The sequence below is a fragment of the Argopecten irradians genome, chromosome 3, assembly GCF_041381155.1.
Source record: "Argopecten irradians isolate NY chromosome 3, Ai_NY, whole genome shotgun sequence".
Classification (NCBI taxonomy): Eukaryota; Metazoa; Mollusca; class Bivalvia; order Pectinida; family Pectinidae; genus Argopecten; species Argopecten irradians.
Window position 1 is genome coordinate 21,121,183 of NC_091136.1, and position 20,656 is coordinate 21,141,838.

The 20,656-nt window shown below is 36.3% G+C and overlaps 1 protein-coding gene across 2 annotated transcripts; it reads right to left on the reverse strand.

The window, feature by feature from the left end:
- Positions 1-4,957: 4,957 nt before the first annotated feature.
- Positions 4,958-18,468, reverse strand: LOC138317826 (alpha-1A adrenergic receptor-like). 2 transcript variants are annotated; one of them, XR_011207807.1, is made up of 3 exons: positions 16,965-18,468; positions 5,868-6,158; positions 4,958-5,277 (listed from the first exon to the last, which is right to left on the reverse strand). XR_011207807.1 is itself a non-coding variant. In XM_069259742.1 (2 exons), the coding sequence occupies exons 1-2, from the start codon at positions 18,046-18,048 to the stop codon at positions 5,989-5,991; spliced, it is 1,254 nt and encodes a 417-aa protein (XP_069115843.1). In that variant the 5' UTR covers positions 18,049-18,468; the 3' UTR covers positions 4,958-5,988. The 2 variants fall into 2 exon arrangements, 1 of the variants encoding a protein (XP_069115843.1); XM_069259742.1 differs by having other exon boundaries at positions 4,958-6,158.
- Between the last annotated feature and the right edge of the window lie 2,188 nt (positions 18,469-20,656).

The following is a 20,656-nucleotide window of genomic DNA, read 5'->3' on the forward strand; positions in this document are numbered from 1 at the left end:
ATTACCATCTAATAGGACAACTGTTTGATTATTTTGACGTCCTATCAACAGCCAGGGTCGTGTAAGGACGGCCCCATGCATGCAGTGTGTTGCGTGTGTGAAGTTCGAGGCGCGTGTTTTAGGAGACTGCGGTATGTTCGTGTTGTGTCTTCTTGTATACTAAAGAATTTGATGTGTACGATTTAGCGGTAAACCTAAAGACGCTTACTCTTAAGGAGATTCTTCTTATTTCCTTCTGTTTTGCTTACATATGTATGTTAAATACTGTTGGTATAAGGCATTCATTTAATATCGAGTGTGATTACTAATAGTATTGTTATGTTGTTTTTCGTACGTTTGATATTATTGCCTCATTCGTAGGTATTAAGGCATGAAAACTGATGTTGTCTAAATATTTCTGCTTGCGAATGCGAAATGCCTGTTAAAACGTCTGTTTTACAATGCTTCTTTGTTATAAAAAATGTCTAACTACTTTCGCCAGTTTAAGTAGCAATGCTAGCGATTGTTGATATATTTCCTCATTTTCATGGTCCTCCAAATAACATATAATATCGTATAGCTGGGCCAAATATTTCACCATTTTGTTTTCAAGTGAAGCTAACATATGGTAATACGGTGTCGATTTCACGTGCAATGAACATCGGAACACAAATGTAGTGACCACACGTTTCATTAATAACAATGAAACCTCAAATGTCTGTGTTATTCGTTCCCCAATATGATCGGGGACTAAAACTGTATATTTTTATATTTTTTATGGTGAATGAAACTTGTGATTACTGTAAATGTGTATCACAGGCTCAGGATGCTATCGACATCTGATTGAATTTCCAGTTCTTTAGCTCCTCTTTAAAACAAGGATAAACAATTACCCCATATTGAAATGCCGAATTCTGGTTATTCCGTATTTGCTTATTACAAAGTTATCTGCCCTTGCGGGTAGGTATTGATTGTGAAGTCATGTCTTTGTGAGCGTAACGTCATACATTTAGCAGAAAACGACATGAATTGCGATAATAAAATAATGACGTAACAATCAACACTTACCCAAAAGGGACCTAACTCTGTAATTTGCAAATACGGAATAAATACATACCCGATTTATTCATTATTCTTCATGACTACACTAATGTCCTGCGAAAATCATCAGGTATTCGTTAGTACATTGTATCTTTAAAGTTCCCCTATGTGTTAATCGGTTGTAATTGTGTAATATAATTCTACTGTTTAGTAATTACCCGCTAATGATAATAATAAAACACAATAATTACCTTTCATTTCAGACTTTTATTGTCACCGGTATTCACAGTAAGATTGTAATTTTACGCGCAGCAATTGTAAACGCAAACATTGATAAAAGGGAAAATGTTACGATTTAGGTCATAAACATTGGAAAATGTCAATTATCACCACATTGGTTCATAACATTAATAACATCAAATAAAATAATCTTATCAAGATATAAACTATTTAAACTTAAATAATGATAAGTATCGAGCAATTTACTGGCTCAGGTTCACAAACATTCCTTAACTTAAATAATTCCTTAACTTAAATTTCTCCATAGGGAAGCATTCCAGAAATTAGGAGGAAAATTATCCATAATTTTCCATAATTTTCAAACTTCTGTAATATTTTCCTATGACTACGTTCAGTAATACTCATGACACTGGGTCCATCTGCATAACCTTTATGGCGTAAAAAATTTCGACATCAATTAGTACATATCAAAATGGATGTTACACTATATGTATTGAATCCAGATATGAAAAGATTTTGTTGGTTTCTCACAGTCCAATCGACAAAGTCCCTAAAATAGTCAAGATTATATATAACAATCTAGGACGAATTTGGTACATACGTCTTTCCAGACAATCAATCGTGATACAGTGATTGTTTGATTAGTCTTATGTATAACATCCATGTCAACATAGTTGATGCTTAACACACCATATACATATTTCAAACAATAAACATACAAATACACATTACACATACATGTAAACATTATCATTGATATGAATAAATTACACTTTTTAAATACATAGATATGGTGTATGTCAGATAAAGCTAACCTAGTTGGCAAAAGTGAGCTGGGCTTCGAAAGCTGCATTATAAACATGTACTCTGCCTAATTCGGCTACGAAGTTGATTTTACGGTCAAAGGTAGTTTTTTCTTAACAAGTTTTACAATTTTGTGAATTTCGTCATAGCGTTGAAAATTTTTTGATGTCGCCAAGAATCCCTAAAATAACCAAATTTATAAACTGATAAAAAAATCTAGTACATTGTTATCACATTGATTTTCTGCATTTTCAATCTTCTTAAGGAATTTCAATGTGGCCTTCTAAATTATGTGTATAACTGATTGCGAATAGTTTCAATAAGACATCAAGGAACAACGAAGGATACGTGAAAATACTTATTTACTTAATTTTCTTATTCTTCTGTAGCCGCAAATGCTAATAGAACGCCTAGAAAACAATGTCTAAAGCTGTAATCTTTAAGAAGATTTCATTAGATCGAAAAACAACATCTGACTGAAATCTATTACCCTAAACCTGGTTAACCACAAATGTATTGATTTCAACAGGCCTTTATAAATGTAGGTACGGTAATTGTTTTTTTCTTCTGTTCTCCTCTTCTACTGTTACAACAGGGAATACATTGAAAAAAACTATTACTGATATCATTATATTATCTACTACTCGATACTCTTAATGTGAAACGGGTATCATTAGCTTCGACAGAATCTATCTGAAATTATGCCATTATTTGAAATACGTATTTTTTCTTCAAAATTGATAGTCACATATAAAATTGCTACATGGGAAGCTACATTGTACATTAAATCTCCAAACGAGTGTTTCACTTCTGTTTCTTTTTACATCATCTAACGAAGAATCGAGGAAATGACGGAAATTACATTCAATGAAGCTATTGCCAGCACGATTCAGTTGAATATCCAAAGAAACAATATTCCACTAACTTCGCTAAAAGGCATCGAGTAAGTTATTGTCGATAGCAGACGTGACGCTATAATGAGCATGGCATAATAATGACAATATTGAGTCGAAATGTTATGACAAAATCAACCTCATATGATTTTATAAAACTTTTCTTTCATGCATTATAATTATGTTATGAAAAAAGTGGCCGCGGTGGCCAAGTGGTTCAGATGTCTCGACATTACCACAGCCCCTTAACCTCTGGGTCACGAGTTAGAATCCCATGTGGGGCAGTTGAAGGTACTGACCGCTGGTCGGTGACTTTTCTCCGGGTACTCCGGCTTTCCTCCTCCAATAAACCTGGCAAGTCAATTCATGGCCCTGGCTGTTAGTAGGACGTTTACTAACAAAACCCATGCTATGGAAGGCAAGATAGATGGACGATCGTTCCGTGTGTTATCATAGTTTATTGAAGGTTACTTATCAGAGTTGGAAAATAAAAAGTACATTCCGTGCTAGGTTGCAACATATATATAGAATAGCTTAATATTGCGTGCATCCCTTTTATACTATGTATACTATGAAAAGTTTGCCTTTACAATCATAATTATAATTTCTTTAGAATGCCCATTACAAAACCAATTTCATAATAGTTAACTTCGCTACAATGCCATTAAAATTCAAGGTCATTTTACAGACGGCCACGTATGTCACGATAAGTGTACTTATATCTATATTAATGATTCTTTTCCAATTTAAGTTTATTAATATATTCAACAAAGGCTTTATTTGCTATTGTTTGAATGACGACCATTCATATAGCTATATCGATAGTCATCACGCACGAAAACAAGGCTTGTGCTTACAGAAGCAATTCGGTTTTATATTAAAGATTATTGTTAGGGGAATTTTTATTGGTATATATCAGGCAATCTAAACATTGTCAGGGATTACTAGTAATCCGGAAACATTTAAAACAACATAAAAACTATTGGTGTGTTTTCATTTATTGTTAATTACGTCATAAATAAGGAAACAATAACAAAACTGCATTTCCGGAATTGGCCCTTGAAAATCATCCCAATAGTCAGGAGCAGTATACGTCTAATCAGGAACGTGAGCCATGATGACTCGCTGGTTTCTGATTTAACTTAAAATCTACTCGCTGGTTTCTGATTTAACTTAAATTCTACGTATAATTTTAAAATCTACCATCGACTAGGGACCAGGACACTGGTAATCATTGAAGACACTAAGTTTACAATATCGGTAGAGGATTTGTGTCACAATAAATGTAACTATAGTAACCGGACACTGAACGCTGAGCAAATATGACGATGAAAACCTACAAAAACGTGTTTTGTTTACAAAGTTTATGTATATCACAAAAGTAAATACCCCAACACTCACTCCCAGCCGAAATATTATTAGAAATTTAAATGTATGTTACCAAACTGTAGTACGTTCTGTTAGGGAGGCTACTGTCCCATAGTTTTGTTTACAATACCTTTGTAAAATCAACGTCCTATTAAGTCAGGGTCATGTAAAAAAAAAAAACCAGTATGTAATGTTAAGGTCATGTATGCGGTGTGTTGCGTGTATGAAGTGCGAGGTGTGCGTTTTGGGAGACTGCGGTATATTCGCGTTGTGCCTTCTTGTAAAGTGGAACTGTTGCCCATTTTATAGTGCTATATCACTGAAGCATGCCGCCGAAGACACAAAGCAACACACCCTACACGTTCACATTATACTGACAACGGGCAAACCAATCATCCCACTCCCGGCATGCTGAGCACAAAGCAAGAGCAGAAACTATCATTGTTATAGACTATGATTTGTCACGGCCAGGGAACAGAGCCCAGGGCCTATCTCACAGGGCGAACGCTCAACCGAAGGCCAAAAATGAGGTGGTGTCAAGAGAGACGTTACGAAGAATAAAGTCAGAGAAGATAAGATCCTAAATTTAGTCGCCTTTCTCGATCATGTAAAAGAGGTAGCATGAACAACTCTTTTATTAGATCATGAACAATTCTTTTATTTGATATATACAAATAGATCAATCTTCGTCATAGCACCTGTACATGTGATTTTTTTAACAATAAAATTGACTTTAAAAGAATTGATTGCGTTAATTTGGTTTCAATGTCCTAATAACAGCCATATGAGGACGGCTTTCCCAGGTGTGTAAATAAAGGTATGATTCAGGAGGCTGCGGTTTTATTCGTGTCGTCTCTCCTTGTAATAGTGGAACTCTTGTACTCGAAATAAAACAGTCACATTTGCCGCCCCTCCTCCCCATTTGGTATTGCGATACTAAGAGAACCATTTTCTACAAACAGATATTTTAGCGCTAATTATATTTAAGAATGTGCGAGTGTAACCTTTCCGGTCCTAATTGAACGACACACAATCTAATTATAGACCCATTAACGTTAGTAGGACGCTCTTATCACAAAGTTAAGCCGTAAAAATATCGGACAATCTCCATTTCAGCAAGGAACCATAATATACATTTACAAACAAGCACAGTTTATGAGTATTTCCCCTACATGAAGAACGAAACGAAAGCATCATCTTCAAGGTTCATTACTAATTACAATTTTACAACTTGTAATCTGATGATTGAGGAATGTATGGAAATCCTAAACCGGGATATCATTACAGGAATCATGTACAAAGTATTCAAAAAATACAAAATTGTATTTCTTTGTTCGATGATATTATCTTTGTACAGTAGATATAGATATATAGGAAACATGTCAAAAACAATAGATTTCAAAATCACTTCGTCTGATGACAATTAAAATAATCTTTGACCGCTTTAATCAAAGCATATAGAAATATTTCCAAATCATTTCATCCAATTTTAACAAATTTGATTGCTGTTTATAACTTAGAACTTGCTTTATCCAAATTTACCTCTTTGTAGTAGACGAAACAAACAAGGTATTCCTCTGCCTTACCAAACAATATATCCATTTCTATGTTATTTGTAAATCTGTATCGCTAATTGATTTCACATCCTGTTTGTGAAGCCCTCTCAGTGATACACCTTCCGTTGGTGGCGACATTTCAGAATTCTCATGAACGCTTTCCGGAACTCAGGACTGGAATATGCGTAGATAAATGGGTTGATTGCTGAGTTGACGTAACCTAACCAGAATGTCACCTCTAGCACAATGTCTGGGAACTCTACGTCAGTGGCGGCATCTGAAAAACAAAACAGAATGGGTTGGTGAACACATGTAATCTGAATTGTAAAGGATAATATTATATAAGGTATTTTTTTCAGTGAATATCATATAAGTTTAATTGGTCGCATAAAAAAGCACAATGAGGTTTGCATAAATGATCACGTCTTCTATAAAATGTGATATTAAAGCGGTCTGGTGCAAAGCAATTTGCTTTTGATATTAAATAATTGGTCGCATCTTACCATCCTATAACGGTTTGAAAACTAAGGTTTGTTTGTTTATTTGATCATTTTAACGTCCTATTAACAACCAGGGTCATGTAAGGACGGCCTCCCATGTATGCAGTGTGTAGCGTGTGTGAAGTGCGAGGTGCGTTTTTTGAGACTGCGGTATGTTCGTGTTGCGTCTTCTTGTATAGTGGAACTGTTGCCCTTTTTATAGTGCTATATCACTGAAGCATGCGGCCGAAGACACCAAGTAACACACCCCACCATATCACATTATACTGACAACGGGCGAACCAGTCGTCCCACTCCCTATTTCCTGAGCGCTAAGCAGGAGCAGAAACTTTCACTATTATAGAATTAGGTGTGTCCCGGCCAGGGGACAGAACCTAGAGCCTTCCTCATAGGGGCTAACGCTCGAGGCCAAAAGTGAGGCAGAATAAAAGCGTCACTTAGGGTAACATAAGTTTGATATATATGCCGGAATAAAGCTGTACTTATATTATGAACGAATAATGTTTACATGTTCTATAAGCGAAACTATGAACAACCATCCTTTTTAGTAATTTTAAATATATAATTATCATTTCAATATGCACTTCTAACTAGTGTATTTAGTATACTTTTAGGTCATCTGTCTCATTTTCATCATGCATTGTCCGTCGTCGTGCGCCCTCCGCCGTGCGTATTCTTTTCATTCGACTTCTTGATAGGCCAAGGGTACTGATATTTGAATTGTAGCATGCTGCGATTAAGGGCTACCGAGTTTCTTCAAATAAATTACTTTGATCTTCATTCAATATCACAAAGGTCAAAAATGCTAAAATATTTAAACGACTTAGAAACGATTTAGAGACCTATATTGGGCCTGTGACATGCTGGGGTGAAGGGTTACCTTTGTTCGTTCAAACGAATGACCTTGACCTTTACTCAAGATTTGCAGGGTCTAGAGACCTGCTATTGGACCTAGCACGCTGGCATGCAGGGTTATAGTATCAAGTTTGTTCAATCGAATGACATTGACCTCCATTCAAGGTCCCATCTGTCAGATACTTACATCTAGTAACTAGTATACAATCCTTTCATTGTTTCTAAAGATTTTCTAAAGCTGTTTTTCCTGTGTGGAAAATGGATTCTTCCTATTGCAAAAACACAACACCATGCACAATGTGAATCAGAAATGCGTGTTTTAAATGTTCTTTTGTTGCAGAGGAAGTTAAGGAAAAAAAACCAAGTTATGCACCATATGGGCATGTGAAATTGCGTCATGTACAGTAGTTGTTTTAACCTTTCTTAGGAATATCGTAAACTGAGGCGAAGAAACAACAGTCATTACTGTGAAAATATATAGGTACAATGATACAGCATTGAAAGTTCAATTTCCAAAAGCAAACTGCCTATTATTGATTTCAGAGAAGTCTCTAGAAGTAATTATTCTTACGATTGATTTTCGTATATCTCCATTAACTTTGGTCTTTATGTATTAACATTTCGATTTTCTTATAGTATATTATCCTTTTCTAACAGTGCAATTTTCCAAAGTACAAAGACATTGACATAATGCCAAAATATGGTGCCTCACGAACGGCAGTAGTGTATATTTTAACGTAGAAGCTACAATTGTTTCATTGTCGCCTAAATAGATAGAGAATGATGTTATTCAAGAACAGATTTTAATGTTAAAAGAGAAAATATCGAAAGGAATAACTAGGGCAATGGCCCGGAAACATAAGGTCGATTTCAAGATTTCTCGTGTATTGTGTTATCTCGGAAATTACATAGAAATGTTGATATTTTCATTGCAGTGCCACTATGTAACCTTATCAAGCGCAGTTGACATTCATCAGTGTATGAACTGCCAGCCGCTCATTTAACGTCATTATCATTGTGACGTCACAATTGTCGTGCCAGCGATCACAGAAGATGGCTTCATAGCCAATATGAATGCCAACTTGATAGAGGCAATTGCACTGTCCAGTTGACATTCATATTGACTTTGAATGCCATTTAAAAGACGTTCAATGCTTAAATATACGATGGCACATGATTCCTAACATCATGGCCAGTCACAGTATTACATGCTGTAAATGCTTATAGGGAATGATGGTAAAGGGGAACGTAGATATAGTGCCACAATACTATGTACAGGTCGTTAACAAAACCTCTGTTACAGCCTACCATAACAATTATTACGATTTACAGCATCGTTACAAATGAATGGCCTTATGCTCTTATTTTCACAATAATCAAATTGTTATGCCACTTGAGATAGATCGTACACAAGGGGATTATTTGCGTGGATGTAAATCGTACAACCGTCGTATTGTTTAGGTTTCCTCATTTATACAGTAGTGTAAAGAGGATAGATTATATTCGTTTTATTCAAGTAACATCGCAAGGATTTGGATTTCAAAACGAAAGACGAATCTCATTCTTGAGAAGAAAAGCATGATTTACAAATGCAGTCAAACTGTATACATTACCCACGCAAATAGCGAGTATGAAATGCTTTGTGCGTGTTTTGGAAGAGTGCGGTATATTTGTAAGACACCAAGAAACAAAATATGGGTCATTCATTCGAACAAAGTTTCAGGAGAATTATTGAGTCATGTAACTTATTGGTTGTCATGAAGATAACATTTAAAGATATAAAACATACTAGACGCATATAGTCCATCAGACATTGCCACGCATTGCACACGTGAAAGGCCGTCCTTAAACGACTCTGGCTCTTAATAGGACGTTAATCAGACAAACCAAACTAAACGGCTTTGTTTGAATGTCAAAAACATGGTTATCATTTATCATATTGTTATTGAAAGGTGTTGAAAGTGTAAATCGTTCACGATGTACGACATAAAATTACCTAATCAGATCAAACATACAAAGAAACGTTTCTATCAAGACTGATTAATTAACGTCCTTTTAACAGCCAAGGTCATGTAAGGACGGCATCCGCGATGTGTGTCCTGGAAGACTGCGGTATTTTCATGTTGTGTCTTCTTCTAAAGTAGAAATCTTGCCCTTTTATCAAGACAGCTCTGTAGTTGACACAATATAAGGCAATAATTCGCGGACTTGAATGTGATTGACAATGATATTGAGACAGAGCCACTCCCAAGTATATTGAATCTTTCTATTGATTGTCACGATTGTACTACACAGCCGCCAATGTCTCATGTGACATGCCCTCCCCTATGTAGATCTTCTCTCTGCTGGCGGGTAAGGATTGCAAATCATTAACCCGAAGAAAAACGGCCCGGCCATTTTTACGCACCCATCAAGGTTAATTTGAATTAATAGACCCTAGCGTCTTATGTACTTTATAGTCGGTCGATATGAAGATTTTATTTCCTTATACAGGGCAATAAACTCTTCCAGGATATACTTCTCTTACTTATCGAGATACTTCTGCATCCTAGATATACACATTTATTTTCACTATCCCGGAGAAAACTGGTCAATTATTGCGTGAAGGACAGACGATCATTCGATTAGACCTACATAAATCTGCACAGACAATTGGACTGCTACGAAGGTGTAGTCCGTATAGAAATTAAGTGTATCTCTGTTATACGCAGTGTATCCATGCATAACCGATTACAGTCTAATAATATCATGGAGTAGGTTTTTGTAATTGTTTAATACTTGGGCCACTGCTGTTTATTTTGAATATAAATGATTATCCTAAATGTCTTAAACATTCTACTGCTGTAATTATGTATGCCGATGATACCTCACAAAGTGTGAGAAATAAGTCAGTAGATCTTTTAGAGGCACAAATGAAAGATGATTTACATTGTACAATCAAGTGGATGAGAGAAAACAAACTCAGTCTGAATTTGAACAAAACCCAGTGCATGATGATTGGATCAGCACAGAGGTTATCCAAATGCCAAGAGTTGAATTTAAATATAAATGATTTTCATATTGAATCTGTACATTGTGCAAAACTCCTTGGAGTTTTTGTTGACCGTTGTCTTTCACGGAAAGACCATATTGACTATGTATCTAAGAAAGTCTCAAAAAAGATTGGTGTTCTGAAAAGGCTAAGGCCATTTATGTCAAATGATGTTCTGAAAAAAGTTTACCAAAGTATAGTTTTTCCACAATTTATATATTGCTCTGTTGTTTGGAGTGAGGCCAGTAACAAATCTTATATTCATAAATTGTGCAAACTGCAAAAAAGAGCAGCAAGAGTTTTACTAAATGTTAGAGATATTTTAACACCATCCAAAGTACCTTTTATTCACTTGAATTGCTGCCAATAGAAAACTATTTCATTTTTAGGAAAGCTGTTCTTGCTTACAAAATTTTACATGGGAATACTCCTAGTGTCTTCAGTAACATGTTTACCTATATTAGGGATGTTAGTATGAGAAATACTAGATCTTCAATTTCAAATAAGTTTTATATTCCTAATGCTAGAACAAGTTATTTTAAGCGTTCATTTGTTCACACTTATTCCAATTTACTAATTGGATTGAACAATGATATTAGAAATACCCCCAGTGTTGCTGTTTTTAAACAAACATATTTAAAGGATGTGTTTTCCCAATTTTAGTTTTATACTTTCTACCAATATTTTAGAAAGCAACCATATTTACATGTTGATAGTTTTATACTTTCTACCAATATTTTAGAAAGCAACCATATTTACATGTTGATATGAATGTATGTCTTTTAAATTAAGGTATTGTCTGTATTACTGTTGTCTGTGATAGCTGTATATATTGATGCAGGGCCATATTGTAAATAAGACTTGTCTAAATATGTAACCCTGGTTAAATAAAAGATTTTATTATTATTATTATTATTACTGGTACTATTTACGAAAGCGTTTATATATTTCCTATGGTAGAGAATGAATATTTTCCTTCGCAGTAGAAAAGCGCCTCGATTCGAGCGAAACCAAGTAACTGCCAATTTGCTTTCGTTTTTAATGTTATAATGGTTGCAGGCTAAACATAATACACGATAATTATCTTACAATAAAAGTTTTATCTTTGTGCTTGACATGGAAAGCCGAGACGACTCGTCATCTTGGCTTTCCCAAGTCTCGCAACAAACCCTTTCTAGACACATACAGACAATGGGCAGATCCGTTTCCCTATCCTTTTATGTTGATCACTTAGCAGTAGCAGAAACTACCAATAGTGTTATTATTTGCTTGTTTCTTTGATTAAATTACCGTCCTATTAACACTCAGAGTCCTGTAAAGACGGCCTCCCATGTATACGGTGTAGAGAGCAAGTATTGAGTGTAATATCATCACCTCTGAACAGTCTTTTTTTAAATAATCGTCGTTGTTTCAATCCAATTGACCTATATTTGTTAAGTGGGCGTCATCGATTAACACGAAATATCAGTATGCAAAATGTTACTGCATTGCGCAATGTTTAAACTATTTTTCAAATAGGAGTATACTTGTAATTAACTAATGGGCATACAACTATCTTTACTCTTAATGTATTGCCTCTGTTCGTCCTTTCTCTATGCTTCCTTGTTGCTTCTATCGCTTTCTCGTTATTGACTTTCAAAACAAGTATCAGTGCAATGATAAAACTGTATCTGTCATCGAATACATGACGGACAACCTATCTAAACCATCAATCTATGTCAAGCCATCAATCGGTATTGAATCAGAGTTCTGATTTCGCTTTGTTGTAGAGGTGGCTGTACGGGTCTCCCAACTGTTCAAGCAGTGAACGGTTTATCTTTCCTAACTATAGTATTTACATAACCCCATTTAGAACAAATGATTGGTTGGTTGATTTGGCTAAACGTCTTACTGAAAGTTAAGGTAATGAAGAGACAGTCTCCCGTGTATGCAATGGGACAAGCTTGTGTAAGTACAATTATATTGCCCTATCTTATAATGTGTTGCACACCAATGCATGTCAAAAATATTACAGCCGACAATGCTTGAAAATAGGGAATCTCCTGATTATTCCTATATATAACGATCTGTACGGGTATTGCCGATGTTGGTAACATGATGCAAATCTTGGTCACGTGATGCAACTCGGGTTTTCGATATTACCGGAAAGTTTTTAACATAAATTTTTTTGTGGCTGGTTTAAAAATGCACAAAATTTCTTCCCTCTATCCGAATGGTATGTTGGTGGCGTGCTTTTATGGATCTGAAGCATCATGTAGATGTTTCTTTATTCGCACTTTGTATGTTCTTCAAAACAGTTTGTGAAAATTATATGAAATATAACTTTCATTAAACGTGAAAAATATCAGTGATACATTTTTTCTAACAGCGTTGTCAAATAGTTTAAGATGTATGCTACCCATGGTCATGTAAGAACAGTCTCCTTTGTATACGCTGTGAAGCCTGGGTGTAGTGTGTGGTGCGTGTTTTGGGAGACTGCAGTATGTTCGTGTTGTATATAAGTGTCGTGTCTCTTCGTTATAGTCGAACTCTTGCCCTTTTTATCATACTCTCACCGAAGCATGCTTCTGAAGACACCAAGCAACACATCCCATCCGGTCACATTACACTGACAACGGAGGAACCAGTCTTCCTACTCCCTGTATGCTAAGGCGTAAGCAGAAACAACTACTTTTATAGACTATGGTGTGTCTCGGCCAGGTGACACAACCCAGAGCCTACCTCACAGGGGCGAACACTCAACCGAAGGCCAAAAGTGGGGCGGTGTCAAGGGAGATTATTTCATCAAAATAAATACCATTAGGGAAATATCTCATTTGCTACCATCTCAATAAGGGCAGCAAGTGTAATTGATTCGAAAAGGGCTAACCTTGATAATTTTCAGCATTACATGAAGTGTCCTACGTTTTTAGCAGGCAACCTTTTCCCCTCCTTCTTCTTTATTAGATAAAATTATTAATTTACTTGCTCACTCAACATTGGGTAAATAGTACTTCTCAGATCGGAATAAGGACCTTGAATATCACAGAATTACGTGTAAAATGTTATTAGGACCTGGGTAACCAAGAAACATACTTTAAAATACTGCTCCATTGATTTGTCTACTGTAGAGCAAAGGGACATGGTTTGAAATAAGGAAATATTAGATGTTTTTATCGTCGTCAGTCTGACAGCTACAGTGGAGGATTGTCAAACAACCGGCAGGGGTCAGTGGCTGTTATGTCTATCTACAACATAAAGCCACGCAGGGTACGAGACCACCGATATAAAATGTCGTCTTTGTGGTGCTCCCAGACGGACTAACACGATCTTTAACCGTACAATTGTATTTGTTATGTCGCAACAAGACTCAATAAATGTAACCATTATGATGTAATGTGCAATATGCACATCCCTCTTCAAACGTGTCCGATTTCGAAGGATGACAAGGCAGAGATTTGTCAGTAACAATAGGAATGAGACTGTTTGATGAACAAGATGGTCATTGGAATGACTTAGCAGTGATAACGTGACATCAAATTGATGGCAGCCAATAGCATAATGAGGAAGGTTTTACAATAATCTAACGGTTTCATTTTTCTGTTTATCGAAAGGTTAGGGCGTCAAACATGCTTCTAAATGTCCCTCGTTGTTTCGTTAACGCTAGATAAATACTTTCTAATGTTTTATTTTATTATTATATACACCCGCAACGGATTTAAGGGGGTATTCTGGAATCGGGTTGTCCGTCGGTCCGTTTGTCTGTAGACTTTGTCCAGCAAACTCCTACTAAACTACTTGACAGGTTTTGATATTAGACGTCTAGCGACAATTCTAGTTGTTTTAAAATGTTCTTGTGATAGTTCTCATTGATAACTATTTCTTATACATAATACCATTATTTTGCTGGACAACTGAGTGACCGCCCACCATTGTTCTTTCTGCTGTCACGTAAAAGGTCGTGCTCGCAAGTCGGACTCATGTCTCGTAGATAAATAAAGAACTATCTGTAAAATCTATTTATAACGCCGTGCGTCATTACGACGTATGATATCAGATAGATACTTCCGTTTCTAGCCGCTTCCCAGGAAATATAGCTAACGTGGTTCTCTCTACGGGGAAATGGATTTTAAATCATTAGCGTACATCACATCTACTCTCCTTCACGGTTGCAAACAATATAGGACAGAACTCGGGCATCCTAGAAATATAGCAGGCCATGAAATAAATTAGATCTAAGTGAATGAATTAATAATATCGCACAGCGGCGAAGAAATGGTTTTGTTGTTTTTTTAATTACAGGCAGAATAAACAAATTTATAATCACTTACTTTTCACATTTACAATTATCATGTAAATCCAAAAACGAGCGAGTAAAAAACATAATGACTGACGAGAAATGCTAGAACGTTACAAACACAACTATAACCGGGATATATACATAAAATAAGATATGTTGATACGCAGAATATGGGGAAATGAAATTGGCACCATGTGCTCAGAAGTAGAAATACCTCTTTTCTCTGTTATCTTTATACAAATCGAGGCAAAGAAAGTCACATTTTTGGTTTGGTTAATAAAAAAGTAATATAATCAAAATATCTATCGAAATATATTTTCGATACAGTTTCCTTATAAAACGGACGTAATAACGCTTTGTTTGATATTTAATGTGCATATCCTACCTTAATTTTGAGTTATCTGACATTAATATCGTTTCTTGAATGAGATGTCAAGAGCATTTAAGTCGGGGTTTTAAATGTTAACACACCAGATGAATTATTATATTAAAATATATTCATGTCGATTACGTGTACGGTACAGCGATAATCAACTAAGCAGTCACGTGATCTTTTGACGTCATACTAGTCCGCGGCTTCAAAAGTTAAGTCATGTAGTACATTTTGTAAAATTTCATTTTAGTCACAAACTTTGCAATTCACAAAATATCAAAGATGCAGATACAGGAAAATGCCATTATCTTGTTTAATTTATTGCTGAACTCCTCAACAATATTGCTAAACTTTCTGTGTAAATTTTTCTTCAGATAATAGCCTGTAAACCGTCGTTTTCGAGGTCAAATGGTCTGACCGCCCGATTATGCATATTTTCTAACGGTAAACCGGAAGTGATGGCTTACCGTTATTCCAGTCGCGCGCGATACGGAGAGGTTTCTACACGTGCTAGTAAAGCCATTCCCAGCATAAACTGAAATTATCATTTTTGACTGAATTATACTTAAAATAAGCCCGGTATTCGTTCTTAGTTATCTGCCATTTATTCATTTCACTATCTGTAGAATTGGTATGCTTTTATCCTTTGTCAAAAGTCTCCATATTTATAGTTGTAAATAATAAATCACCATATTTATAGTTGTAAATAATAAATCACCATATTTATAGTTGTAAATAATATATAGTTGCAATTTGAATACTATATACGTTGCCTAGTAGATGAAGATCTGGCTCAAATAGTCCATATATAATTACTATTTTTGTATGATTGCTTTGCTCCACTAGCAATAAAATGCTAAGTCGATTCATATATCTGTATGGAATCTTTTGAGCTACAATATTACAGCTACGAATATGGTGTGTCTCGGCCAGAACCCAGAACATTGCTCACAGTGGTGAACCATCCCAAGGCTAAAAGTGAGGCGATATCAAAGGTTATTGGAAGATATTATTCCAGATTTAGTCGCCTTTTACGTTTACTTGCTACAGAAAATCACAAAGGTTTGGGATTATATACAGAAACTTACTTTTAATGATCAAGAGATGTTTCTGGAAAAACTGCTTATACTTTTCTGACCAGACTATATCTTTGAGTGATGCCATTTTGTTGAACAGATGTTTAATTTTTCAGAAAACAAGTACGCCTAAGTCCTATACTTCATAGTTTTTTTTCTTACTTGCGACATTGCCAGATAGAAGAAAACTACCATACCAACAATCTAATCATCACTATACAGGTCTTCAAAGATAGTGAAGATAATATGTAATTTAATCAGAATTCCATACCAAATATAGTCAGAGAGAGCGAGATGATTTGCTTAATGGAAAAACTCTTTTTATTATATTCCCTTTTAAGGCATTCATATATCATTATTTCAAAGAAAACCGTTTGGCAAGAAAACGTTGTTTTTTAGTCGCAATCTCAATTTATAAACCCATTAGATTTTTATGACATTCTCGAAGACAATCCATAACATGATATATGTTTTTTGCATAATTTAATTTTATTTGCTGTACCCATTTTCATTGCTTAGAAGTTTATGGTTATGTTTGCATAGTCTGAAATAACTGTACATACACGAACAACGTTTTCGCGAGAAATTTTAAAGGCAACAGTTTTGTTTTATTGTAAAAATACGACACACTAGGAAAATCAACGCCTCAGTGAGTTATTCGAATTAAATTATAAGTATAGTTTTTATAACGTGATATAAACACGTAAATTATTGGAATATCTCATGCACAACATAATAATACGACAATAACAGATATTTTAACAAGACGCCCCATTTAAACTATGTCTAAAATGTCATCCATACACCAGTTAACAACACATAACCAGTTTACAGGGATTTCTAACACATTTCTGTGATTCGACGGAAAACGTACCCCGTGCCTTGGCCCTAGATTAGGATATTCATTAGACTTGATCATGATTTTTCATCATTTTCTGTTGTGTAAAATAAAAACGACTAGCCACCTACCTAGAGGGAGATAAACGAAAAATGGCAGCCAGCAGACGATAAAGGCTCCGACGACCCGTCCAAGTGTTATCGCTGCTTTGTTCTCTTGTTTAAAACAAGCAATCCTTCTCCTCATTGAAGACACTGCTTCGTTTTTACTCTTCGTATTGTCATAAAAGGAGGGAGAGGCTGGGACGTCAGCGTCTATTTCTGTTGTTTTCGTTGCTGTAATGGCGTAAACTTGTGCCGCAGAGTTTGATAAATCCGTCACCACACTGACGTCACTTCCGGAGTCATCAGAAGCGTTACTGATAAAACTCGAATTAGTTTTTATTTCACAGGTATCGCGCACTCGTTTTGGTCTCGCTCTGTGTATCCGTAAATTGATGTCATTCGAACCACTTCCCGCGGCTTTTATACCAGTTTTCATTGCTCGTAAGTTTCGTTTGACTATTTGAAAAATTCGTAAATATAAGCAGCTCATTATAATGGAAGGTAAAAAGAAAAGCCCAAACGCACTGAAAAACACATAGCCGGTATCCATATTATGATGACAATTGGAGGGGTCAGGGGGAGCGGATGTTCCCCATCCAAATAATGGCGGGACAGTCATCGCTACGGAGCACAGCCACACAATACCTATCAGTAGAATCACTTTCTGTCTGGTCATAATAACAGTGTAACGTAGCGGCCTAGTTACACCTATGTACCTGTCAACACTAATTACACACAGTGTCAAATTAGACAAAGTACAACAAAACACGTCCAGTCTGGCCCAGATAATACAGAGTATTTTCCCAAACGGCCACGAGTCCAAAATATCCAAAATGGCCGAGAAAGGTAGAACCACTAAACCCAGTAACAGATCGGAGAACGCCAAGTTGATGACGAAATAAGTGGTGACACTTTTCTTAAGTTTCGGATGCCGGTGGACAGCCATTAAAACGAGTAGATTTCCTCCGACAATTATAATATCAATTAAAAGAAAAATGCTTCCTGGTATTAAAACAATTATATCAAAATGTTCCTGTGGTACAGTAGTGTTGTTGATAGCACTGTCCCCAGGGGACGGGCTGCTGACTGTAGCCTCTGACACATTCACCATACTGTCACATCTGCTACAACGCGCGCTTAGTTATAAACTAACGCGTACCGCTTGCAGGCTTTATTCCATTGATTTGCCGGTCAGATTTTACAAGGTGTACATCTCTGAAGACTGCTGTTACAAATTGTGTTGTTTTTTTCCAAGGAATTATCTCTTCAGATTCCTGTTGTTTCGTTTTAGAATGTTGTTCATCTTTCAGTTAATGATATATTTGTTTCTCAACTTAATCAAAGAAACATATTGACAAGTTACCCAATGGTGTTCAAGAGCAATACATTTCACCAAGTTGTAACGTCAAGCCGGAAACCGATAAATCCGCACTTTTCACAAGACGAAACGAAACGATATGTAACCCAAAAGAGTGATGGTAAAAAGATGCAAAACGCCCTCAACTCATTATTAGTTATGTTTATCCATACCTGTAATACTTCATGTAGACGTTTAAAATAGAGTGATATATATGCACGTTACTTGTATCAAGGACGTGTTATTTTAATTAAAAGCTGAAAGTCTAAACGATACCTACGAAGGCATTCATGACGTTGCATAAACATCCGTTTTAACGGTAAAAATTAACAGTAACTGTCGTCTCCATCGTAATAACTTACGGGTGTTTATAGTATTTTTATTTGTCTTCAACTAAACACTTTTTACACTGGTTAAACTAGGATAATGTATTGATGGCCACGGCTGTGATCAAACCGTTACCTGTGTAAATTGTTTCTGATTTTGTTGTGTTGACATACCGCACCGCACACATTTGATGTCCTTACATGGTTGTTGATTGGACGTGTCTCGTCTAAGCAGTATATCATGTATGTTGGTTAGCTATACACTGGGAATATTCTTCAAAAGGGTAAATAATTCCTGGCTTTCAAAAAAAGGAAATAAAATTACTAGAATATACTGCAATCACTACGTATAATCAAGATAAATTAGGAAGTGGTACATCCTCGGTCCCATGTGTTAGTAAGCGATATACAGGCAATATGTCTTCATGTAAATTCAGGTCAATTTCAGGTGAAATTTTTCAGGCCATTTTTACCTGAAAAGAGCACAAAAGTCATTTCATGTGAAAACCTTGACCTGAAATTCATATGAAATTGGCCTGAATTCAGGTGAAGAGTTTGACCTGAATCTTCATGTAAAATTTACCTCAATTTCTGGTCAATTTCAGGTCAAATTGACCAAATTGACCTGAAACATATTGCCTGTGTAGTGCGACGTACACCTGGGACCGAGGATGGGAGAGGCAGGACTACTAATGCTATATTATACATCATCAAACATAACAAAGAATCCATTAACGACAACTTTGTTTATAAAACACCAAAATACATCATATTTATCAGTCTGGCGTACATGATGTTCTATTAAAGATGCTCCACCGCCGACAAATAGTGTTTTTTTCACTATCAAAACAGGAGCAGACGATTTAGTATTTTTCTTGAGTTACAAAAATTACTTACTTTACACCATTACCAAATACTTAATTGCATCCCGAAAAAATTCCGACGCACTATATCCTATATGGAATGAAGTACTGATTACGCATGCACCAAAGGCAAAATGAAAATATATATATCATTTTTGTGTTAATTAGACATACATACACACGATGGAACACCAATTATTGTTCAAAAGATGAATATCATTCATGCTCTGTCGGCGGTGGAGCATCTTTAAGTTTGGCAAATTCAGTTTGGCAAGAGTATTTCCTGTCAATTGTATTTTCATATAAGCGATTGAAAAGCCATTTAGACTTGTGACAAAACAAAAACTGGGAAGATGTATCTACAATATCAGTGAAATTAAAGTAGAGTGAGGGACAAATATTTGTTGGTCAAGTCTGGTTTGTAGAGTGGCCGAGTAATGAAGGAGAACAAGGCATACATTTACACAACGGTCTCTCTATCATTAATGCCCAATGGATACCGACACTTCTGGCCGGGATTAACCGTGTCAATGTATACCGACACGTCTGGCCGGGATTAACCGTGTCAATGGATACCGACACTTCTTGCCGGGATTAACCGTGTCAATGGTTACCGACACTTCTGGCCGGGATTAACCGTGTCAATGGTTACCGACACTTCTGGCCGGGATTAACCGTGTCAATGGTTACCAACACTTCTGGCCGGAATTAACCGTGTCAATGGTTACCGACACTTCTGGCCGGGATTAACCGTGTCAATGGTTACCGACACTTCTGGCCGGGATTAACCGTGTCAATGGTTACCGACACTTCTGGCCGGGATTAACCATGTCAATGGATACCGACACTTCTGGCCGGGATTAACCGTGTCAATGGTTACCGACACTTCTGGCCGGGATTAACCGTGTCAATGGTTACCGACACTTCTGGCCGGGATTAACCGTGTCATTGGATATCGACACTTCTGGCCGGGATTAACCGTGTCAATGGTTACCGACACTTCTGGCCGGGATTAACCGTGTCAATGGTTACCGACACTTCTGGCCGGGATTAACCGTGTCATTGGATATCGACACTTCTGGCCGGGATTAACCGTGTCAATGGTTACCGACACTTCTGGCCGGGATTAACCGTGTCAATGGTTACCGACACTTCTGGCCGGGATTAACCGTG

Bases quoted from the DNA above. Each gene is read 5' to 3' on its own strand.
- LOC138317826 (XM_069259742.1), bottom strand. From the start codon at position 18,048: ATGGTGAATGTGTCAGAGGCTACAGTCAGCAGCCCGTCCCCTGGGGAC. The intron at 6,159-16,964 runs GTAGGTGGCTAG...TTTGTTTTTCAG, and splicing joins TTTCGTTTATCTCCCTCTAG to ATGCCGCCACTGACGTAGAG.